The 22,251-nt window shown below is 41.6% G+C and overlaps 1 protein-coding gene across 10 annotated transcripts in view; it reads right to left on the bottom strand.

The window, feature by feature from the left end:
* The window catches only part of ERC2 (ELKS/RAB6-interacting/CAST family member 2), a 527,327-nt gene that overhangs the window by 204,252 nt on the left and 300,824 nt on the right, over positions 1-22,251 (bottom strand). For all 10 annotated transcript variants that reach the window (XM_053377860.1, XM_053377861.1, XM_053377857.1 and 7 more), the window contains one exon: positions 21,028-21,188. In XM_053377860.1, the coding sequence (XP_053233835.1) occupies positions 21,028-21,188 (161 nt within the window). The remainder of the gene's footprint in view (positions 1-21,027; positions 21,189-22,251) is intronic.

Genomic DNA, 22,251 nt, shown 5'->3' on the forward strand with positions numbered 1-22,251 from the left:
AGTATTATGCATTTGTCAATGATGTAGAAGTTTACTTTGGTCATGGGTTGGTAACCCAACAAATATATTTACTGCAAGTCTACAGAACCTTTCAGAGAACATGTGCTATGCACTATGATTAAAGAACTCCTCTGCTAGGTTTCTGGTTTGTATTTTCATTGGTTAATTATCACAGTCATTATTAATATAAAGTTTTCACTGAACTGATACCCTGCCTTTGGACTGTGAAGGCATAATTTAGAAATGGTGATTTTATTCCGGCTGAAGTACAAGAAACCATTGAAACCATTGAACACATTAGACAGATACTAGTAACTGCAGTTCTGCTGATGAAAGGAGCTGTTTCAAACCTGTATCTGCCACTGAATGTGTAATAGGAAGACAAAACCTAAAAAATGGGATGGAATTCAATATTATGTTCCTCCAATCGTTCTGTTTGCATAAGCATTTAGCTTGTGATGGAATGATGCCTCCCTTTGTGTTGTTCTACGGGTTCTACACACACACACACACACACACACCAATTTCATGGAGTGCAGGGGAACGGGGACACACCACTGCGCAAATGTAAGTCCTTGTGCAAGGCTTCTGATGACGGAGCTGCTTAGGTGAATGCCATCCATATGAAGCTGACCTGTGCTCCAGAAATAAACATTAAAGCAGGAGCTGGAAACTTGTGGCCCTCTGTACTACAACTTCCATCAGTCCCAGCCAGCGAAACCAAAGCTTAAGGAGAATGGCAGTTGTAGAATCTACCCACCCCTACATTAGAATCTAATGTGAGATATGAGAGTTTACTCACAATCCAATTAGCAACTTGGTTTTCAATCCGTCCCCCCACTTCCTCGAAGTAAATCCCATTGAATTCAATTGGACTGACTTCTGAGTAGATATGGATAGGATGATACTTTGCAAGTCTCTAAGGCAAAATAGCAGGTTATGGAGCTCTCATTTCCTTAGACCACTCCCATCAATACACTAATGTATGGATACCCTATTTTCCTTTGCCACTCAAATCTCATTCACAGGGACTATTTGTTCAGATCTTCTCAAGCATCAATGACCTTCTTCCCATTTCTATATGTGACCATCGGTATAATCTCCAAAAAAAGGGCTGTTGGAGAACTCTCATGTGCAAAGCAGGTATAATCCACTCTTGGGATTCACCCCTCTCCTACAATATCCTGAGGCAAACAGCTAATGCTGTCACAGAGGATTATACAGCTTTTGCTTTATTTTGGGGTTACTGGAAAGCTGAGGATGTTGGTGCCCCAGTCACTCTAGTTCACAAGCTGCCAATACTTGTAGCAGAATTAAGCACAATTGAACCTCAGTGTAAACTAGACCACCTTTTGCACTAACCCCTGAGACCATATGACCTTCAAGGCCAGAACTGTCCTGAGACCGTATGACCTACAAAGTCAGAACTGTCCGGCACAATGCTATGCAGTGCTGGGTTGGCTATGATCCCCAAGGAAAACATTCTCTCTGGGAACGGAAATGGCTCTTGTCCTGTGCCCCAAGGATAAAGAGACGTCAGTCTTGTTAAATCACTGTGGGAAGAGAGTTCTATAATCACGCACCCTGCACTAAGAATATCCTGCAACCAGATGTGTAAATCAAGGGGTTGCACCAGCAAACCAGATGATGCCAATTGCTGAGATAGTACAGTTCTGCCTTTGTTGTTTGAATAGAGCTATTGTCTCAGTCAGTGATTGCTGTCAGTTTATTAATGCAACTTTGTGTTTCTTAGTACGAAGCCTAGGCTTGCTCTTTTAAAGCTGCTGGGGAAGTGGGGAAATGGTTTTAATTAATTTGATTGTGATGTTAGTGCACATCTATAAGTAATATAAAGATGTCATACACAAGGGTTGGAAAACACAGGAGGGGGTTGTTTTTACAAGTAACTGTTCGGCATGTGGCAACTACTGAAAAGGGAGCATCATGTTCAGGCATTCAGCCCACATCTTTCAAACAACCAGGGGAGTGTATAAGATCATTTTGCAGTCTGGTTCCCTCCCTGAGGCAGCAAAATTTGGTTGAAGAAAGGTGATCATTTGAACAAGTGACCAAGGAGAAACCACTAGCATACCTGTCCACTGGTTTGGAATATGAAGCCTTATGGACATGTGGGTGGTAGTTTGGCACCTATCCATGTGGTTCTGTGAGAATAAATAAAGGGATTAAGTCTGTACTCAATCAGCCTGGGAGACTCAAGTCAAGCCAAACGCTTAATTAATATTATTTAGTAAATTTGTATACTGCCCTTCATCCAAAGATCACAGGGCAGTTCACAGCATAAAAATACAAAATGAGAATACAAAATACAAAATAAAACAAAGACAAACCAATAACCCCACCTCCCACAAACATACTTAGAAAGCTAATCAGCCAAAGGCCTAGTTGAAGAGGAACATTTTTGCCTGGTGCCTAAATATGTATAATGAAGGTGGCAGGTGAGTCTCCCTGGAAAGAGAATTCCTCAAACTGCAGAAATGGCCCGTTCTCGTGTTGCCACACTCCAGACCCCTCATGGAGGAGGCACACAAAGAAGAGCCTCCGTTTATGATTGCAGAGTCCAGGTTGGTTCATATGGGGAGGGGTGGTCCTTTAGGCATTGTAGTGCTGAGCCATTTAAGGCTTTGTAGGTCAATAACAGCACTTTGAATTGGGACTGGAAATTAATCAGCAGCCAATGCAGTAGGGCCAGGATTGGTGTAATATGCTCAAAACTTTTTGTCCTGGGTGAGCAACCTGGCCACCATTCTGCACTGACTGAAGTTTCCAAACTCTCTTCAGAGGCAGCCCTACATATACAGTGGTACCTCAGGTTAAGTACTTAATTCATTCCGGAGGTCCGTTCTTAACCTGAAGCACCACTTTAGCTAATGGGGCCTCCTGCTGCCGCCACGCCGCTGCCACACAATTTCTGTTCTTATCCTGAAGCAAAGTTCTTAACCTGAAGCACTATTTCTGGGTTAGCGGAGTCTGTAACCTGAACATATGTAACCTGAAGCGTATGCAACCCGAGGTACCACTGTAATGTGTTGCAGGAATCTAACACAGAGGTTACCAGAGCACAGAGGACAGAAGTTTGGCTGTCCCTGTGCACATATGGGTGCAGCTGAGCCACCAGCTGAAGCTGATGTAAGGCACTCACTGCCACTGAGGCCACCTGAGCCTCCAGCAACAGCAAAGTATCTAGAAGTACCCCCAAGCTATGTACCAGTAATATGTACCACCCAGTAATAGCAAGCAGTTCTGCCAACTCCGCTAAGAGAAATGCTAAAACAGAAGCCTACAGAAATGCAACACACTGCTGAAATATATCTTAAGTTAACAAGTCTTTTTGCCAAGTACTTTTCAGCAACTGCTGTTAACTAGTCATTGTCTTGGAAAGGCATTTTGGAATTAAAAGGGAGGGGTGATGCACCTGAAACAGAGAATAACTAACCAAAGTGAGGCAAAGCACCTCCAGATTTAGAATTTCTGCGTTAGAAAAAAAGATATAGCAAAAATGGACAAGCAGTATTGTGTTAAAAAAAAGGCAATCAATGATAAGGGAGTCAGTTATTATCAAAATATTATAACAATGAACCAGAATTAGAACTGGAATTAATTGAGGCTGTTAAGAATGAGAGTGGAAGTGTGCTGCTGCTTGTTTGCAATGTCTGCCTCTGTGCCACATACCTACACAATAATCCCTGTCAAATCATTTCCCCAGAATAGTGATATAGGAGGCACAAAGCTTTGGCTTCCCTGAATCAGGATTCGGAATCAAATCAAGCTCCAAATCAGGATGTGAACCAAATCTTACTCATGCACCTAGTTTATCGGAAGACAAGATATTCCAGAGAGCATTTCCCTAGATAATTTCTTTAGATGACAGAAATTCCCCAAATTTTTTTTTTTAAAAACTGCAAAAACTTCTCAAAAGTATCCAGAAGACTAAATGTGGCCTGTAAATCACTGGCTACTCACTTGCGATCTTTGGGAACTCATGTATATTGTACAAAAGTTCACTAATCACAGTCATCCTGACTATACCTTCAGCATTTTAAGTTGAATAGTTGAAGCCACTTTGGGGGCTGCCTTGTGTGGTGTGAGATTCTGTAGTATAGTAGAGTACACAGATTGTCTGCTGCAGTTCCACCTGGATTTACTGAAGCTGAAAGCCCACAGCTGTATAGTTTGGGCTGTGCTGAGTGGAGAGAATGTGACTTGCTACATACTTTCATTTAGGTGTAAGTAATCTCTTCCTAAATAGCACAAACTATGAGCAAAGGAACAATGCTCCAACCCAGCAGCCCAGATGTTCACCCCACATAACAGCAATATTTTCTACCTCATAACATTGACATGAAGATAAACTGGTTGCTACTTTTCCAAGTTATTTTTCAAGTCATCATCTTAAGGAGATGGTACAAATACTTCCAACTGGCTACTCACTTCCAGGTCCCAGCAAGGTCAAACAGCTAAAGATGGGAGGATTAACAATTACCCCCAAAGGGTTATGTAAATAATGAAGGTTGTCTTCATTCCATTAGTTGCTGTCACAGTTGTCCTATGACACCAGGAATGTGATATGCATAAGTATCTCATAGTGTTCTTTCTCTAACTTTGGATGGCATGCCAGCTGCAACAATACTTAAGAGACAGAGATGATCTGGCTTCATTACTTAATGACCAAGTAATACAAAGATGGTCAAAAACATAACTCTCATCAGCCCCTCTCTACATGGCCAAAGGTCAAGGATGTTGGGAGTTGTAGTTTAGAAATATCAGGAGGGTGCAGAGTGGACCACACCTGAACCAATGACATAAGGAAAACAAGACTGTCTTTGAAACCCATTCAAAAACTTGAAATGGAGCAAAACACGGTCCCCGGATTGTTAACTGATACTGACTGATGCAAACATTATTCCAGTGTTAAAATAGTTGATGTTTGGTGGATTTCTTTTAATACGTTCATCTGGATTCCAGACATTTACCATATTCTACTTTTCCAATGGATGTGGTATTTCTATAATTATAAACTTGATGCTATCCTCCATTTATCTGAAGACATTGATTTATTTGTATGCCCATTTAAACTATACTTTATACCTTTTCTAATAATGAAAACACATACAAAGGGCCACATGCAAAGAACAGAAATAAATGGGTGAGGTGGGATGGGGTGGGGTGGGCAGAGTGAGATGGTGAGGGTAAGCTCATTTATAAAATATTGCCAACTTCAAAATCATTTTCTCACAAAATTGATTTCAAAATATCTTCTTGAATACAGGAGAAAAGAAAAAAGCTCAATAGGCTTTCTTGATTTTAGTATTATAGGAACACTCTGACGCCAAATACACTTGGGAAATTCTTAGCAATTCTTAGCAATTTCCTAGGATATGTGTCAAATGCCAATAGAATAAAATGAATGACTATATTGTTTACAACACTTAGCAAACACTGTACAAGAATTAAACTAAAGTACAACTTGTCCAAGAGGGCTTAATCCATGAAAGACATAGGAAACCAGCTTAATTTGTCAAGATGGCAGCCATTAGCTCTGAAAGGTTATGCAAATAGAGAAGATGGATGATAAAGTGCAGGCCACCCCCATTGTGTCAAACATAAATAAACTCTGTACAAAACTGACAGGTAGCTAATTTGTTTTGCAGGGAAGACAGGTAATGGGACACCTCTGTACGCCACAAGAGACTACATCATGCCTTAATGCAAGTAGCTTTAGATAAAAGTTAGTATTTGGGGGGAAATTAATTATCTGCCATGGTCATAAATAGCTGTTTAGTACTAAATTGAAACTCAGTTGAAATGCTGGCCTTTTTGAATATTAACAATGCTTCAGAATATGGACTTGCAATGCAACAGGTAAAACTGAGCAATTTTAGTTAATATATCTGTGACATAAGAAACTAGCAGAAAACAATGACACCTTTTCTAACGTTCATGGAGAGTTTATAAGGAATCCTTTATTCTAAAAATAATAATAATACAGAAAACGATAACAAAAAATTTCAGGTAACTCTTTTCCGCTTCCAGTAACAGCATGAAAGACAACAAACAATTCATGAGAAAAAGCTGCACTGTGCTATCACTACATCTCCAGGCAAGAAGAGCCTCGCCTATTGAATTTCTGCCTGTCATATCAAAGGGCTAATAGCATTGTCAGAGAAAAACACTATGTGAAATAGGCAAAAAGCAGACAGAATCAAATTCTGGGCTGTGTTGTGATGTCCTAATAAGTAAATCACTTGGGTATAATTTAAAGCCAAAAGAACAGGAGGGGGTGATTTTTAACGGGCAACATAATGGGGCTTCAGAAGAATCAGGGATAGAAATATAGATATATAGACACACACACACACACACACACACACACACACACACACACACACAGTGTTTGTTGTTTAGACTAAAAACCCTACTCAGCCAACAAGTACCGTGTTCCGCTGCTGTAAGTACTATTGAAACCTATGGAACAAAGCTGTTTCAAAGCCTGGGCACAAAATGTAATCATACCTTTCCTCATTTAAGATGACTTAACCTTGGCTTCTTCAATCTGAATAGACTCAATTACCTCTCCAGGGCAGCTAAAGCCATGCAAGTATACTGAATCATAATGCAACAATGAAAGCGACTACAAATTCATCATGCTGTCCCTGAACCAGCAAAACAGCTAAGCATATGGTTAATTCTGAAGCTCCCAAAGATAGGAAACTATGTGCACTCTTGCTGCACCTTGCTTTGTGCCCTGAATGCGGGCTTTCTAAGGATATCTGCCTCCCCAGTATTGGAAACAGCAAGCTGTTTCCAAGAGAGCCAGTGTGGTGTAGTGGTTAAGAGCGGTAGTCTCGTAATCTGGGGAACTGGGTTCGCGTCTTCGCTCCTCCACATGCAGCTGCTGGGTGACCTTGGGCTAGTCACACTTCTTTGAAGTCTCTCAGCCCCACTCACCTCACAGAGTGTTTGTTGTGGGGGAGGAAGGGAAAGGAGAATGTTAGCCGCTTTGAGACTCCTTAAAGGGAGTGAAAGGCGGGATACCAAATCCAAACTCTTCTTCTTCTTCTCTTCTGCTGTAAAACATGGGAATTTGGTATGATCCAGCGGGCCTCTTTATGGCCATATGTGTTACTGCAGAATGATATATTTTGGTAAGGGTAAAGGGGACCCCTGACCATTAGGTCCAGTCGTGGCCAACTCTGGGGTTGCAGCGCTCATCTCGCTTTAAAGGCCGAGGGAGCTGGTGTACAGCTTCCAGGTCATGTGGCCAGCATGACTAAGCCGCTTCTGGCAAATCAGAGCAATGCACGGAAATGCCATTTACCTTCCCGCTGGAGCGGTACCTATTTAACTACTTGCACTTTGACGTGCTTTTGAACTGCTAGGTTGGCAGGAGCAGGGACCGAGCAACGGGAGCTCACCCCATCACGGGGATTTGAACCGCCAACCTTCTGATCGGCAAGTCCTAGGCTCTGTGGTTTAACCCACAGCACCACCCACATAACAAATGACAACAGCTGGAGGAGGGGAAATACAGATTACACTGAAAAGGTTGGCCACCCTCTTATTTTCCTGCTTCAAAAAAGGGGACCACTCCAGCCCATTGTACTGGCTACCCACTACAATGTGAGTACAAGACAGCCACAATGGTCTGGGTAACGTTAGGAAAACATGGCTGGTGTGTTGGAAAACAATTGAACAACATCAAGGTGACACCACAGCAGGAAGCCCTAAAGCCAAGGAAGGAAGAGAAAGAGTAATGAAATAATAATTCTTCTACTGAGCACTGCTGACTCACACCTCTTCTCCTTCAGGAAAGATGCGGAAATTCAACCTGATTAATCATTTCACAAAGTCATTAAAATGAGCAGAGAATAAAGCAGGTTGCCAATTGCCTCCTATGAACTCTTGTCAACTAGTACTTCCCAAAATGCTGGCCAGCAAGGCCAGGAAAGGATATAGTACCACAGGAAATGTGTCTCTGAAGTTTCCCTAATGAGGAAGGGGCTTACTAGGTTCTTGCTGCTATTATGTTCAATTGTAATTTTATGAGCTGATACACTTGTGGGAAGAAAAGAGACAGACACTCTTCTGGCAGATTAGTTAGCCCTTTAAGGGGTCTGCTGTTAATTTTGATTATTCATCTGCACATCTGTCTTTGCCCAACTGTGACATGAATACAACTCCTTACCGCTAACTCCATTTAATCAGAAGCTTGTCTCCAACGAAATCTGTCAGCTTGTTTGACCTCTTAACAGATCTGCATCTAGAGTTACAATCTAGTTCAAAGTCAGATCTCACATTTCCAACAGCTTGGATAAAGGGAGAACTTTGGCTTCCACCTATCTGGGCCTGATAGCTTCTGACCCCCTCCCTGGCCACCCCCAGTCACCACCTACTGATAGCTTGCATTTTTGAAATGGCATTTTGAGCTGCAAGACTGACAATTGCTCCAGAACTTGGGATACAACCAAAGAAAATAAATGCATTACATAGATACTAAAAAGTCACCCTCTCTTCAGATATTTAACAGTTCATTGTATCATAATAATTTCCCTCCTTTCTTGTATTGCTTGACTATCTCCCAGAGAAACGTAAGCTGAAACATTTGAACATTCATCTCAGGCTATTCATTCACTTGATATGTTCTCTGAAAGTTTTAAAGCGGGATATTACACAGTTCATGTTAAACCTCAAAATTAACTTATTTTAAGCAGTAATTACCTCTTTTTGAGTGATCTGCAGTTGAGCTGTCAGGAGCATAGCTGTCAACCTTCCCTTTTTTTGTGGGAAATTCCCTTATTTCAGCGCCGTTTCCCGCTATCCCGGCTTGTTAGATATCCCATAGACTGTCTCCGGGACAGGTGAGGCTGCTGATCCCTTATTTTCAAATCCAAAAGTTGACAGCTATGCTGCTGGTCCCTTATTTTCGAGGCTGCTGATCCCTTATTTTCAAATCTGAAAGTTGACAGCTATGGTCGGGAACTGTTTATCAGAAGGTGGGGGTAGTGAGACTAAACAGGTATTTGTCCCACTCCTGTGGCAGCGAGGTAAATATTAAGATTAGTTAAGGTAACAGGTGAGCACACAGGCACCTTTGGAGGTGAAGAGGGCTTCTGGAGGCCAGCTGCTCTGGGTTGTGGGCCCTGATCCTGAATATGAAATGTTCTTGAGCAGACATCCCCAAACTCGGCCCTCCAGATGTTTTAGGACTACAATTCCTGATCAAGGTGTCCCCCCTGCCAGGTAAGTATGGGACTACTGGTCCTGTTAACTAGGGATGATGGGAGTTGTAGTCCCAAATTATCTGGAGGGCCGAGTTTGGGGATTCCTGTTCCTGAGGCTCATTTGATGCACCAGCCTGGAATTTTAGGGCCCAGGTAGGAAGGCCACCCTATTCACCATAAGGTGGGGCCCGGGCTTTGGGGCTATGCCTTGCCATGTCCTTTGGAAAGAGGAGGGTTTGGCTTGCCATGGTTGAAATTAAGTTAGCTTCCTGCTCTTCTCATTTCCCCTCTAAGTATTAAAAATAAAATGCCACCCAAGTTCAACCCTTCATTAGTGTTTCGCCTCCTGGGTCCAGTCACAAAAGTTCTTTGGATCTGCTGATGTCTGAATGGAACATTTTAAAAGTGAGTCAGTGGGAATCAGCCTGGGCTAATACACACCAGGCTGTTTTGCATACTTTAATATTGAATTTCACTTCATCTGCTGATACAACGCCACCCCAGAAAAGTATATAAAGATGGGGTCCTAAAACAGTGTTATTAAACTATTCATTCAGTTCTACTGAAATGTGTGTAACTGTGAAAGCTGTTAAAAAGGGATTAATTGTTGTCCATGCTACTAAGATATTAGTGTAAAATGACCTCAAGGTTTAAAAGCACCATATGAAGGGGAGAACAGTAATCTTGCTCTGCTGCTCCTAATGAATAACAAATGGGCCTTCACAATTTATTTAGTTCAATACAAGCTGACATTACAACTCATTCTGCTGGGTCTTTTTTCTTCTTCTTCTAAACTCCGTGGTAATGCATCATCTTGCCTGGCTGTATGTCATCTTCTAGAAGGTCAACAAAGGTATGTGCCCCCCCCCCATGTTTAAGTTATGAAAAACTTTGACAAAGCCTGAACTAGCCTTCTCTGTTTTATTCTTGCTTACATCTTTGACTCACACCCTTCTGATGAAGCATCTAACATTTTTACAAATAAGTGTTTTTACTTGATAAATAAATAAAAAAGAACACACAAAACTTGCACTTTAAAAAAACCATATACTGGGTATTTTTGTGCCTTAAAATACAGTATCTTCAACCTGGATGTTTAAATGAGCATTATAAAGCATACTGCTATTTATTGTCATTTCACAGGTACTTAGAAATATGTATTATGTTGCTGTGGACAATTAGCCTTTTATCCAATTTTACTTGATAGTTTAAACTCTCCCACCCTAAGGTTTTAATTATCCCTCTCAGCCAGCCCTCTTAGGCCTCGGTTCATACAGCTGGCAATCTGCCTCAGTGATGTTATAACCTTGTTAACGTAACAAAAGAGGAGTTTACTTAAAACTGTACTGACTATGGACTTAAGCCAAATTTACTTGAAAGAGGAAAGAGACTGTCAAAAATCCTACAGTAAACATAGGAAAGCAGTTCTTTCATAACCTTCACCTTAATTCATATAGACAAGTAATTTACATGTAAGTGGATTCATATGGTCTGTAAGGGGGCCTCCCCCTAGAGCCGGACTGCTTCATGTCCCCTCCCCATCCTGCACTCTCTTTTCAGAGAATTGCAAGGTTTACCAGAAGACAGAGCATCTGCAGGGTTTGAATCACAACAAATTATAAGGTAAACATTTATAAAACTAGTCAGCATCAATATGAACAGAATGAATTTCACCAAGCCATTTCCAAATCCAGGCAGCCCTCTTGTCAAAACCATTGTTTACATTCAGTAAAGACTTTTATGTCGAGAGTGTAAAGTTGCATTACTCTAATGAAGTAATGGTTACATTACCCTAAAATGTAAGTGGCTTGTCAAATTCTGATATCCCCCATTCATTTAATGACCACATTACAGTCAGAATTTCCAAATCTGTTTAATTAAAATCATTTTTTAAGTTATACACCAATAGAACCTTATGTTAAGTTAGACTAAACAAAATATCGCTGGATGAATATGGAAATCTTCATGGAGCTGGGACCCTAAGCACACTAATGTGAAAGCGAATTCTACTGAATTTTCAAGTATGCTCTTCTCAGATCATGATATAAAAAGTAGGAAAGACAGGTGTGCAAACTTAGTGCAACTTGGACTACTGCAATGCGCTCTACGTGGGGCTACCTTTGAAGGTGACCCGGAAACTACAACTAATCCAGAATACGGCAGCTAAACTGGTGACTGGGAGCGGCCGCCGAGACCATATAACACCGGTCTTGAAAGACCTACATTGGCTCCCAGTACGTTTCCGAGCACAATTCAAAGTGTTGGTGCTGACCTTTAAAGCCCTAAACAGCCTCGGTCCAGTATATCTGAAGGAGCGTCTCCTCCCCCATCGTTCTGCCCGGACACTGAGGTCCAGCTCCGAGGGCCTTCTGGCGGTTCCCTCACTGCGAGAGGCCAAGTTACAGGGAACCAGCAGAGGGCCTTCTCGGTACTGGTATGAGCAGTATTATAAACTTGTTATTCAGTTATAGCAAGGTCTAATACATGGAGCAGGGAATGAAATCTAAATGAGAAACTCACAATGGAAGCATTCAAAATGCAAATTTACCAAGTTTGAACCTATCAAATATTCTGAATATTGAATGGCCTCAAGCCATCCATGCTGATCTGTGGCAGAGCCTCTGTTAGGCCCTAGATGTTGAGCTGCCAGGAAGGAAACCTAAGTTTCGTTGGTTTCCAATATCCCTAATATGGTGGAATGTAGGATATAGGCTAGCTGAAACTCATTAAAAGTCATAAGGGATATTTTAAGCAGGGAGGGCAGATTAGGCATTGCTAACCAAGATGTTAGGGATGCGGGTGGCGCTGTGGGTAAAACCTCAGCGCCTAGGACTTGCCGATCGCATGGTCAGCAGTTCGAATCCCCGCGGCGGGGTGAGCTCCCGTCATTCGGTCCCAGCTCCTGCCCACCTAGCTGTTCGAAAGCACCCTTAAAGTGCAAGTAGATAAATAGGTACCGCTTTATAGCGTGAAGGTAAACGGCGTTTCCGTGTGCTGCGCTGGTGCTGGCTCGCCAGAGCAGCTTCGGCATGCTGGCCACGTGACCCGGAAGTGTCTTCGGACGGCGCCGGCTCCCGGCCTCTAGAGTGAGATGAGCGCACAACCCTAGGGTCTGTCAAGACTGGCCCGTACGGGCAGGGGTACCTTTACCTTTAACCAAGAGGTTGTTCCACAGAAATCTGGGGTGGGTGGGTGGCTGGAAGAAAATGATTTTATACATACAGTGTTTTAAGAGATGAATATCATCTATCAGATGTATCCCGATGGCAATATCTGCAGCTACAACATCTTGCAATAACAGTGTTTGGACCAGACCAGAAAATAATATTTAGACTCTATTGGATTCCATTATGTTTGTGTAGAAAAGGACTGTCTAACACAATTGTTTGTTGGTGATGTAATAAGAATAATTTCTCTTCGAGAAGTATGTTCTTACAGTGTCCTAGTTTTGGGAGAAAGTGTTGAACTGTACAAATTTGACTGTAGGAAAAATATCAAAATTTTCAGAGAAAAATATTCTTTTGAATGATATACCTATTATATGGAAGTTGACAACTGGACAATGCAAATGGGTTCTATGTGCCCTAGGGCCAAAAGACTGGAATTGATGAGCTGGAAGGACAAAAATATGCTCCCCTTTAATCAATGGATTGAAGACATGACAGAACTTGCAGCATATGAGTGGATTTTTTTTATAGATGAAGACATTGTTTGGATAAATATATTGATATTTGGAACAAGTTTATACTGAATATAATAGGTTATTAATAATCATATATGTATTAGCAAACTTTAATGGAGTTTAAATAATCATTAGTAAATAGGCAGTCAATTCACTGTGTTCACAAAACATACTCTTTAAAAAGTGGAACACTTGGTTGGTTTTTTACAACCAGCAGTGTGGTTTCATTTAATTGTAGAATCCATGCTGAGAGCATAGAGAGTCATATGCCAAATTAAATACAAACAAAACAGCAGGATGTTGATACAACTGTGACTTCCACAGGAAGTAGTTAGGATGGTAATGTGACCTTCTTGGAACTTGGGCTGAAATTCTCCTGCAATTCCTGTTTCTGCCCAATAGATCTGTAACACAGCATGTCTTAACTAACGTTTTTGATACCAACTTGCTGGCACCATAAAGATGAGAAGAATTCAAATGAAGGTCTTATTCTTGATGGTCAGAACATTCCTATACTCATATTATGCCAGGACTGAAGATAAGCTGCCCCTACACCAGTGGAACAGCAGCCCTATCCAATGTATGCTCTGTTTGGGAGGGGAAAGGAGGAGAGGGGGAAATGTCATAAAATGACATACATACCCCCACACCTCTGGGAATAGTGTCCACCAACCAGGAACTATGCTTGTGGCCATGCCCGTAAGCTCCGCACACACAGAGGTAATCAATTAACTCACAATGATGGGGACATCATGGAGCTCCCCCCACCCCCCATTCTGGACATGAGGAATACAGGCTCTGCAGGAGGAGCCCTAGTCCAAAAGAACACCTCATGTTTTACATGCTGCAGGTAACAGATTTGAATCCAGGGTACACCTCCAGGAAAGGGAGAAGGGCATCCTCACCTTAAACACAACTGAGCCATTGAAGGCCCAGGGGCAGTGAAACCATGGGCAGCAGGCCCTAAGGCTGGTATAACTGCAAGAAACACAGGACAGCCATTACTTCTGAGTAGACACAATTAGGATTCCGCTGGTGGAGATTTAAGTCTTGAATACTGCACATGAAATGTCAAAGGGCTGAAAGTCTTTGCATGTTTTATAGAGGAGATAAAAGTTTTGTTTTAATCTACAACATGATACACAGCCCGGAAGTTTAACCAACAAAATTATTGTAAAATGGGTATTGTAATCTTGCAACAAATATTTGAAATTGTTTTGTGCAGTGCATAATCCCAGTGTGCGCATGTGTTATGGAAAACCCTGAGGAAATAAAAGAGGTATTCTGCCAGGGCTGATCTTAGCCAAAATCTACCTTTATTTAAGATCATTGGAAACATGCTTTCGCAAAGTTTTATTAACTGAGGAAATAGTAATGATCAAAATGATGAAATAGGATCATATTTATATTGAAATGAGGCCAGCAAGGGAATGTGTGGGCCTCCATCTCTGATACGATACGAGTACAAATGGTTCAAAAGACAGAAGCGACGGTGAGGGAGTAGATGACTGGAAAGCAAAGTTAAGCTTCTGTTTTCAGGGATATCTTTCTCTCTCCCTTTTTGGAGGCTGGCTGAATTATACCCTTGTCTACTGAAACCCTCTTAGTTTAATTCCCCCAGGTCTCAGTGACACCTAGGGCAGCGCTGATCAACTGCAGGCTCCTACATCGCTAATCTCAGCCAGCAAACTGATTATGATTTTAGCAGATGTTACAAAATAGAATGGGTCCGTTTTCCCCTTCTTTAAATAGGAAATGCTGCGTGTTTCAGACTTACAACATTACAATTTTGTAACAGGAATGAAGTTCTCTCCAGGGATTTTATTGGATATACTAGATACTTGGATTTATGAGACAGAATAGCCAAACAAGCTAAAGAGACTCAATTCACTTGAGTGAAATTAAATTTTTGCCTTGTGACTTGGTTTTGCATAAGATGTTTGTATACGAAGAGTAAGAGACAGGCTCATGGAAATAGTGCAAGGGTTTTAAATGAATGCAGTTCACTCCTTTTTGTGATCTCTTTTCGCCAGCACATAACATATTCAGAATATTCTTGATCTCTTTGGCTAAAAGAGAGGCCCTATTTCTTCTCTTATCAAGCATGAATCAGCTCTTCTACGCCTTCTGTGGGTGAGGTGGCTGCCTTCTACTCAGTTCTTTTTTCACAGCTGCAGTAGTAGTATCATGGTAAATACCAGTCTCAATCTAGCTAAAGAAAATAGTATGTTTTGGAACTACATAGGTCCTCCACTTGCAACGGAATTTAGTCACAACTAACTAACTTTAACTGGGTTGGGCTACTTGTAATTGATTTTTATCAGCATTGTGTTTATGTTGGTTAATCAGCAGGTACTGGCCACAGCACAAAGTAGAAGCCTTGGGTATTGACCATGATCTAGAGCAGAATCCTCAGTGCGTGTAATTTCCCAAATTCATAGAATTGGATTGACCTTGCTCTTGCTGGGTGAGTAATGGATGACTGTGTGACCATTACAGCCCACTAGATCATGACAGTTGAGTGAGCTGGTCTTGGGCATAATTTCAGTTATAGCTCTTTTAAGCAATAGCAATTATGTATTTGAGCCAGCCCACACCAGCTACCATCTCATGCACAGGCATGTTGTCTTGATGTGATTTTGATTTGGAACTGGGGAAGATTTTGCTTAGTATTTCCAAGAGTTCTCAGGCCAGCATATGCATCTGTCTCTTTTCCAGGTCAATAGACTTTGTTGGAGGGAATCAGAAATGCACCTTATCTTAATTCATTCTTATTATTTATTCAGTTTCACCATAAGGTCCCAGGACAGGTCACAGGAAGTAGTCTCTTGCCAGCTCACATTTCCAGACACAACTGAGACTTTGAGCCAAAGCGATAGTGTGGTTAACAGAGTGGGGGAGGTTGGTCCTCTCTGGTAATCGGAAACAGCTCAATGGATGGGGCATAGCTGCCACACCAGCTTCCTAGCAGGTAAGCTACTGCTGCTTACCAGGAGCAGGAAGGACAAGGTGGCAGGGAGGTTGGTGGTGCCAGTCTTCTTCTGTTGGTGTGTTTGCACCACAGTGACTTTGCCACCACGTTCCATTTTGCTCCCAGTAAGCAACAGCAGCCCACCTGCTGGGAAGCTATCAAAGTGACTCCACATCATCCAGTTAACCACTTCTACATTCAGAATTATAGTGATAATGTGTTGTCTGGTGGAATGCTTGAAGTCATTAAGTGTGTGTGTGTGTGTGTGTGTGTGTGTGTGTGTGTGTCTATAAGAAATGGTGCATTTTTGACCCCAAAAATATATGGTGTAGAAAGATTTTATAAACTAGTTCAGCAATCGTGTTTACATTGCAGAAATTGATTTTATCAGCCATTGTAGCATATATAAGATATATATGCATATACTGCACTTTCTTTTTCTTTAGAAAGTTGCTCCATACTAAAGGTAAAGGTAAAGGACCCCTGGATGGCTAAGTCCAGTCAAAGGCAACTATGGGGTGCGGTGCTCATCTCGCTTTCAGGCTGAGGGAGCCAGCGTTTGTCCACAGCTCCACCCACATCCCATACTAGAGATGGTTCAGTGAAAGCAAAGCTTGATCAGGTTGGGACCACCAAATTCCATGTATATATTGATGCCTCCTCCATGCCTAACCCTAATATTGATTATCTATCATTCAAACTGAAGTAGTGCAATCTGCCGTTCACTAGTCCAAGAAGGGAGTTGTATTGCAAGAAGAAAGAAAAGAATATATGTAAAAGTAGAATATGAGTGAATCTGTCCACAACTGTAATTATAAGAATGCTTGCATAGGGAAGAATCCCTCAAAATAATTCAGATTTCTTTCCAAACAAAATTGCCACTAATGTCAGTGTGACCTCCACAGAAAACAAAGTATGCAGTAAAAATCTCCCTGTAGAGCTTACCTAACAGCATCAAATAATAAACTCAACAGAAGATGGTATCTACAAAAAGTTTATCCTCTGGAGGATACTTACCTAGCAAATGTTCCTTCTTTTAAACATAATTGTAAAATGTGAGACTCATGGCTGAATTAAGTTCCCACCCTCTTTCATTCTGAACTTCTTAAAATAATTTTGTACTCTTAAAAAGGATTTGCAATGACAATTGACGCAGTTGTCTAAAGAAAGACAACTGATTATACATAGTAAATTAAGATGGGCCGTGGCAATGTGAGCCAGAGGAGGTTAGAAGACAGAACTTTAACATAATATAAGCATAGGAAATCATCATGAAAGCTCTTAAGTATACAATTCAATGCATATTTGACTATAAGCCAACAGTCACAAAATATATTCTGTCAGCACTATTGAAATAATAAAATTGTAAATATCTAAAATGCTTTATCCTCACTAGTTAAATTAGTAAATGGTATCTAAATATTGTAAAATAGCCAGACAAATGAGCACCACTCTATTCCACCATTATAATAATTCATTATTTGTGTCATAGAATAGATTCAGCTTTAATCTAAGAACATAAGAAGAGCCTGCTGGCTCAGGCCAGTGCTTGATCTAGTCCAGCACCCTGTTCTCAAAGTGGCCAGCCAGATGCCTGGGGGAAGCCCATCAGCAAAACCTGAACAGCACTTTCCTACTGGTTTCTAGATGCATACTGCCTCCAACAGTAGAGGAAGAACCAGGGGTGAAAAAAGGCGTTGTGACACCGGGGCGGGGCGTTGCTACGTAGGGCACATGTGTGGCATCGCTACGTACGACACATGCGGCGTATGTAGCGACACCGCACATGCACTGTACATAGCAGTTTGCCATCGGTGCCACTTGGGCACCGTACGGACTGTGCCGGGATCCCTCCGTTGCCGCTACAGCCACAAACGTAGGATCCTCTACATGTGGCTGTAGTGGCGACGGAGGGATCCCACCGCCATCCGTACAGCGCTTGAGCTGCACTGGCAGCAAATCGCTATGTACAGCGCATGCGTGCGATGCCACACATGCACTGTACATAGCAGTTTGCTGCTGGCACCGGGATCCTCTGCTTGCGGCTGCAGCCGCGAACGGAGGATCCTCCACATGTGGCTGCAGTGGCGCAATGACTGCTCACGCCTCTGCGAGCCCCCACAGGGTGCCTTCTTGTCACCCCCAGACATGGCGCCCGAGGAGAACTGCCCCCCGCCCGCCGCCTGTTGCAAAGCCACTGGGTAGAACACAGCCATCATAGTTAGTAAGCATGGACAGCCTTATCCTCCAGGGATCTGTCGAATCCTCCTTTATAGCCATCAAAATTGGTGGCCATCACTGATCCTTATTAGCATAACATACTGATAAATTCTATTCATGCTAAGTACAATGCTGTACATATTCTACCCCCAAATCTACCACCATTCTTCATCTGAAAGTAAGTATATGGTGCATTCTTTACAACCTATGTAAAGGAAAGGTTGTTAAGAAAATGTTTTCATTATCATCTGAAGCACCATCCACTCCTTCCAGCTGCTGCTATTATTTCTGTCAGAGGGAGGTGCTTTTTTTTTAATTATCCAGAAGTGATTGTCTGCACATCAATACAGCACACATTGCCCTTTAAAGAAACAAGTTCATCAATGAGGTTTCCTATGAAGTGATACTTGGAGGGCTTTGCTGCACTGCTGCTGCTCCTCAGCTTCATCAGACAAACTTCAGACCCCTGTGACAGGTGGATTCTTCCCCAAAAGCCTTGGGTGAATGATTCACTGGTCTCTTTCCTCACGGTGTGCAGAAGCCTTGGGAAAGCTGGCACTTGAGGGCAGCAGCATGTGTAGGAACCGGATACCTGCTGGTGGATCTTGCCCTGCTGGTGAATCTTAAGCAAGTGGTTTGGATGGGTCTAGCAAGGGATTATAACAGCAGCCCAGCCCAGGTTATAATGGTAGGATATCATGTAGCAGTTAGCACACCTTTGGAAAGTATGATAAGCAAAGTTCAGGGAGAAAACAAACCTAACTAGAGGAACTCCAGGGAACAAATATTGTATCACACAGTAAATCCTTCTGATCTTGTAACCTGCTTTGTGCAAGATGTACCATGGAAAAGCAGCATGTGAATAAACTGATGAGGAAATGTGTAATTTATTGTATTAAACCCCACAATGCTTTCATTTGTATACATTTTTTCAAATTGTTTGTGGAGATGGCGCCTATTATATACATTCTTAAAGATGTTTCCTAAAGAATTCACATCTATGAGAGGCAAATGCGGATTTAGATAAGATTTGCTGAACACGGCAGTTACAGAAAGATGAAGCATTTTAAATGGCATGTATATTTTCAATGCATGTTCAAAATATTGTCTGCTTAATTTTTGTGTATTCCTTGCTATAGATGTGCTGTGCCCACATTGGGCACATTCTTACAGAGGCCATCAATTTCAAAGATTGTGCTGCAAATTTAATGTACTATAATTACGTATACTTATCTTTATGGTGGGGAGGAAGTTCAATTTAATTATATCCTTCTGTTCTTTTTTTAGTTTCTTAAGAACAAGTATAGTGATAGTGTGGAATGCTTATAGCTTTTCACCAATTCTGCTTTGTAATCTTGGCAACATCTGTTTAAAACTGATTTTCCTCCCACCTCATTACACCCTCCTATGGAAAATGCACTAGTAAAAGAATAAATAATAAGTAACTTTATCATCCCTGTCCTGTCACGCAGATTAAAACAGTTTTAGTATTCCTCAGGAACATGATATTCACCCAGACATAATACACTAAAGCTCAGGGCTGTCAGCTATCAAAAATCTTATTTGACAAAACCCACACCTTTTGCAACCTAGTTTCTATGGCATAGTAGTCCACCTCTTTGGTACTAATATTTAAAACAAGTTATTCCACCTTTAGTGATAATGTTGTCACACAGAAGGAAATCTAATGAGTGGCCTGTGTTCTTTCAGAAATGCAAGAACTGTTTCTTAAGTTAAAATACATATGTCACATCATTTCTAACTTCTAGCTAACTTAATGGACCATTTCCATTTTAAAAGCCTAATTGCTCAAAAGAAAGCTTTGTTGTTTATTTAATGACAAAACATCTCTTTTCAAAGACTACAGGGAAGAAGAGTAGTCTCAGAGATGCTCACTAGGCTCAATAGACATATCAGGGAATATACCCATGGGGATCTGGTTGGCCACAGTGAGAACAGTTGGGCCACTGGCCTGATCCAGCAGGGCCCTTCTCCTTAGACTGCTGCCAAAGACTCATTAACAAAGTCTTGACCCCTTTGTGACTAAAGTTAGGACAAACAGAAATGTAAATAAACCTGGTTGCTCATATGGAACTGTTGCAATACCCAGATGTTTTGGATGAGTAAGATTCAAAACCCAGGGGTACTGTGTTTTTAAAGCTTGGAGCTATGATTAATATTTATCATTATAGCTAAGGCTGTGCTGAATAGGACTAAGTAGCAGAGGGGCACGAAACATGGGCAAATCTGAAGAACTCTTGGTTGGGTTGGGCTTATCTTGAAGATGAGGTGGCTGAGGCTTTGAGTTATATTTACACACACACACACACACTTAGCTGCCTGCCCTAGATGAGATTTGACATCCGTTTTGAATTCCTTTGTAATTTGTGACACATTGCACAGGAAGGATGCTACCATTAGCACAAATTTGAAAGTCTCTTCTCTTCTTGCCTGTCCTCTGTGTCCATATGAAGGTGGGAGAAAGCTGTCATAGGTGGGGTATTCTGCCACAAATGGCAAAGGGAACATTGCCAGGCTGACGAGGGCAGCTGCCTCACTGCTTAGAGCCGAGGCAAAGCTGGGGGGGGGGGAGCCTCAGCCACCTTGTCCTTAACACAGCCTCCAGTTTAAGTTCTTCAAAGTTACCCACAGCAAAAGATTAACCCAGTCTTCAAGTGGTGATGGGAATGTTTTGCCCCAGCCCCCAAAGTTGTGAAAAATTCTGAGCCAAATGATTCAGCACTAATTATTACACATCCCAATGCAGTGAAATCACATACCCCAAAGCACCCCTTGTTCTCATTTTTTAAAGGATGCACACAAAACAAAGTATATCCATAGAGCAGAAAGGGAAAATAAAATGAAAAATCATGTTCCCTTGAATCCTATCAAAATCAAAATATATGTGTACTTACTTCATTTCCAGTATCTCTTCTAACTGTTTTCTCCGTTCTATTCTTAAATTGGCTAGATGTGCTTCTTTCTCACCCAGAGACTGTTGCGTTGAGGCAAGCCGTGCTTTGGTAGCATCCAGTTCTTGTCTGGTCTTATCCAGGGCATTCCTTAGTTCTTCTAACTAAAAAAAGGCATATGAATTAAGTGGTCACAATGGTAATGTGTAAATAAACAGTTAACTCTAAGTTTGGATTCCCCTTCTCTTGTCAGATAAGCATAATAAGGTAATTCAGAAAATTTTATGGCTACCACACTACTTACAATTTTACTTTTTTATTTATTATTTCAGTTATGAACAAGGAATTGCTCTACCCTTTTTACCCTCACAACAGCCCTGTGAGGTAGCTTTGGCTGAGAGACAGCAACTGGGTCCAAGATTACCCAGTGAGCTTCATGGCTGGATTTGAACCTTGGTCTCCCAGTTCCTAGTCTACCACTTTAACTACTACACCATGCTAAATTTCAACCCTATGGGAAGCCTGCAAGAAGGACTTAGCTGACTGGCCAGTATAGGAATCTGTTTGTAGCAAATATGTTCATTATAAATGGTGTCTATATGTGTGTGTTGCTCACATCTTTGCTCTTTTAATTTTAAAATTGCTCTTTGAAATGTTGCAGGAGTGAGAAATGTCATTTTTCCTTACGGTGTTTCCACACACAAAATTCAGCATTACAGATTAAAATGTCACAGTATCAATACCCAGGTCCAACTTAGACATACTGATATAGACTGATAATAAATCTTAAAAAACCACGGAGGAGGCAAAAATGGACAGAGTGAATGGAAGGTATTTCCCTCCCCCCTTTTTTTTATCCATTCCTCTTCACCTAAGTTTCTCGCTGCCACCACCCAGGCCTTACCTGGTACAATACTGAGTCCAGTCAGGGTTAAATTGGAACATAAGCTTTTGTTTATGTATTGCAGTTTAACAAGTGTGGGGTTTCATAAACAGTATCAGTCAATTATATTCATGGGGTGTCTATCGATACCTATAACTTCCGCTACCTACTCTCACTCACTAAACCACCACTCAGATATTTACTCGTCTTCCTAGCCCCTAACTATTCCTGACTCAGCTTATTTCGCTACACTGACTCAACCTAACCACAAACTCTATCCCAATTCACTCCCACTCCAACCAACCACCCAACTCCCAACAAACTCCTTTGCCCCTCCCAGAGCT

The sequence above is a fragment of the Podarcis raffonei genome, chromosome 2 (genome assembly GCF_027172205.1).
Source record: "Podarcis raffonei isolate rPodRaf1 chromosome 2, rPodRaf1.pri, whole genome shotgun sequence".
NCBI lineage: Eukaryota > Metazoa > Chordata > Lepidosauria > Squamata > Lacertidae > Podarcis > Podarcis raffonei.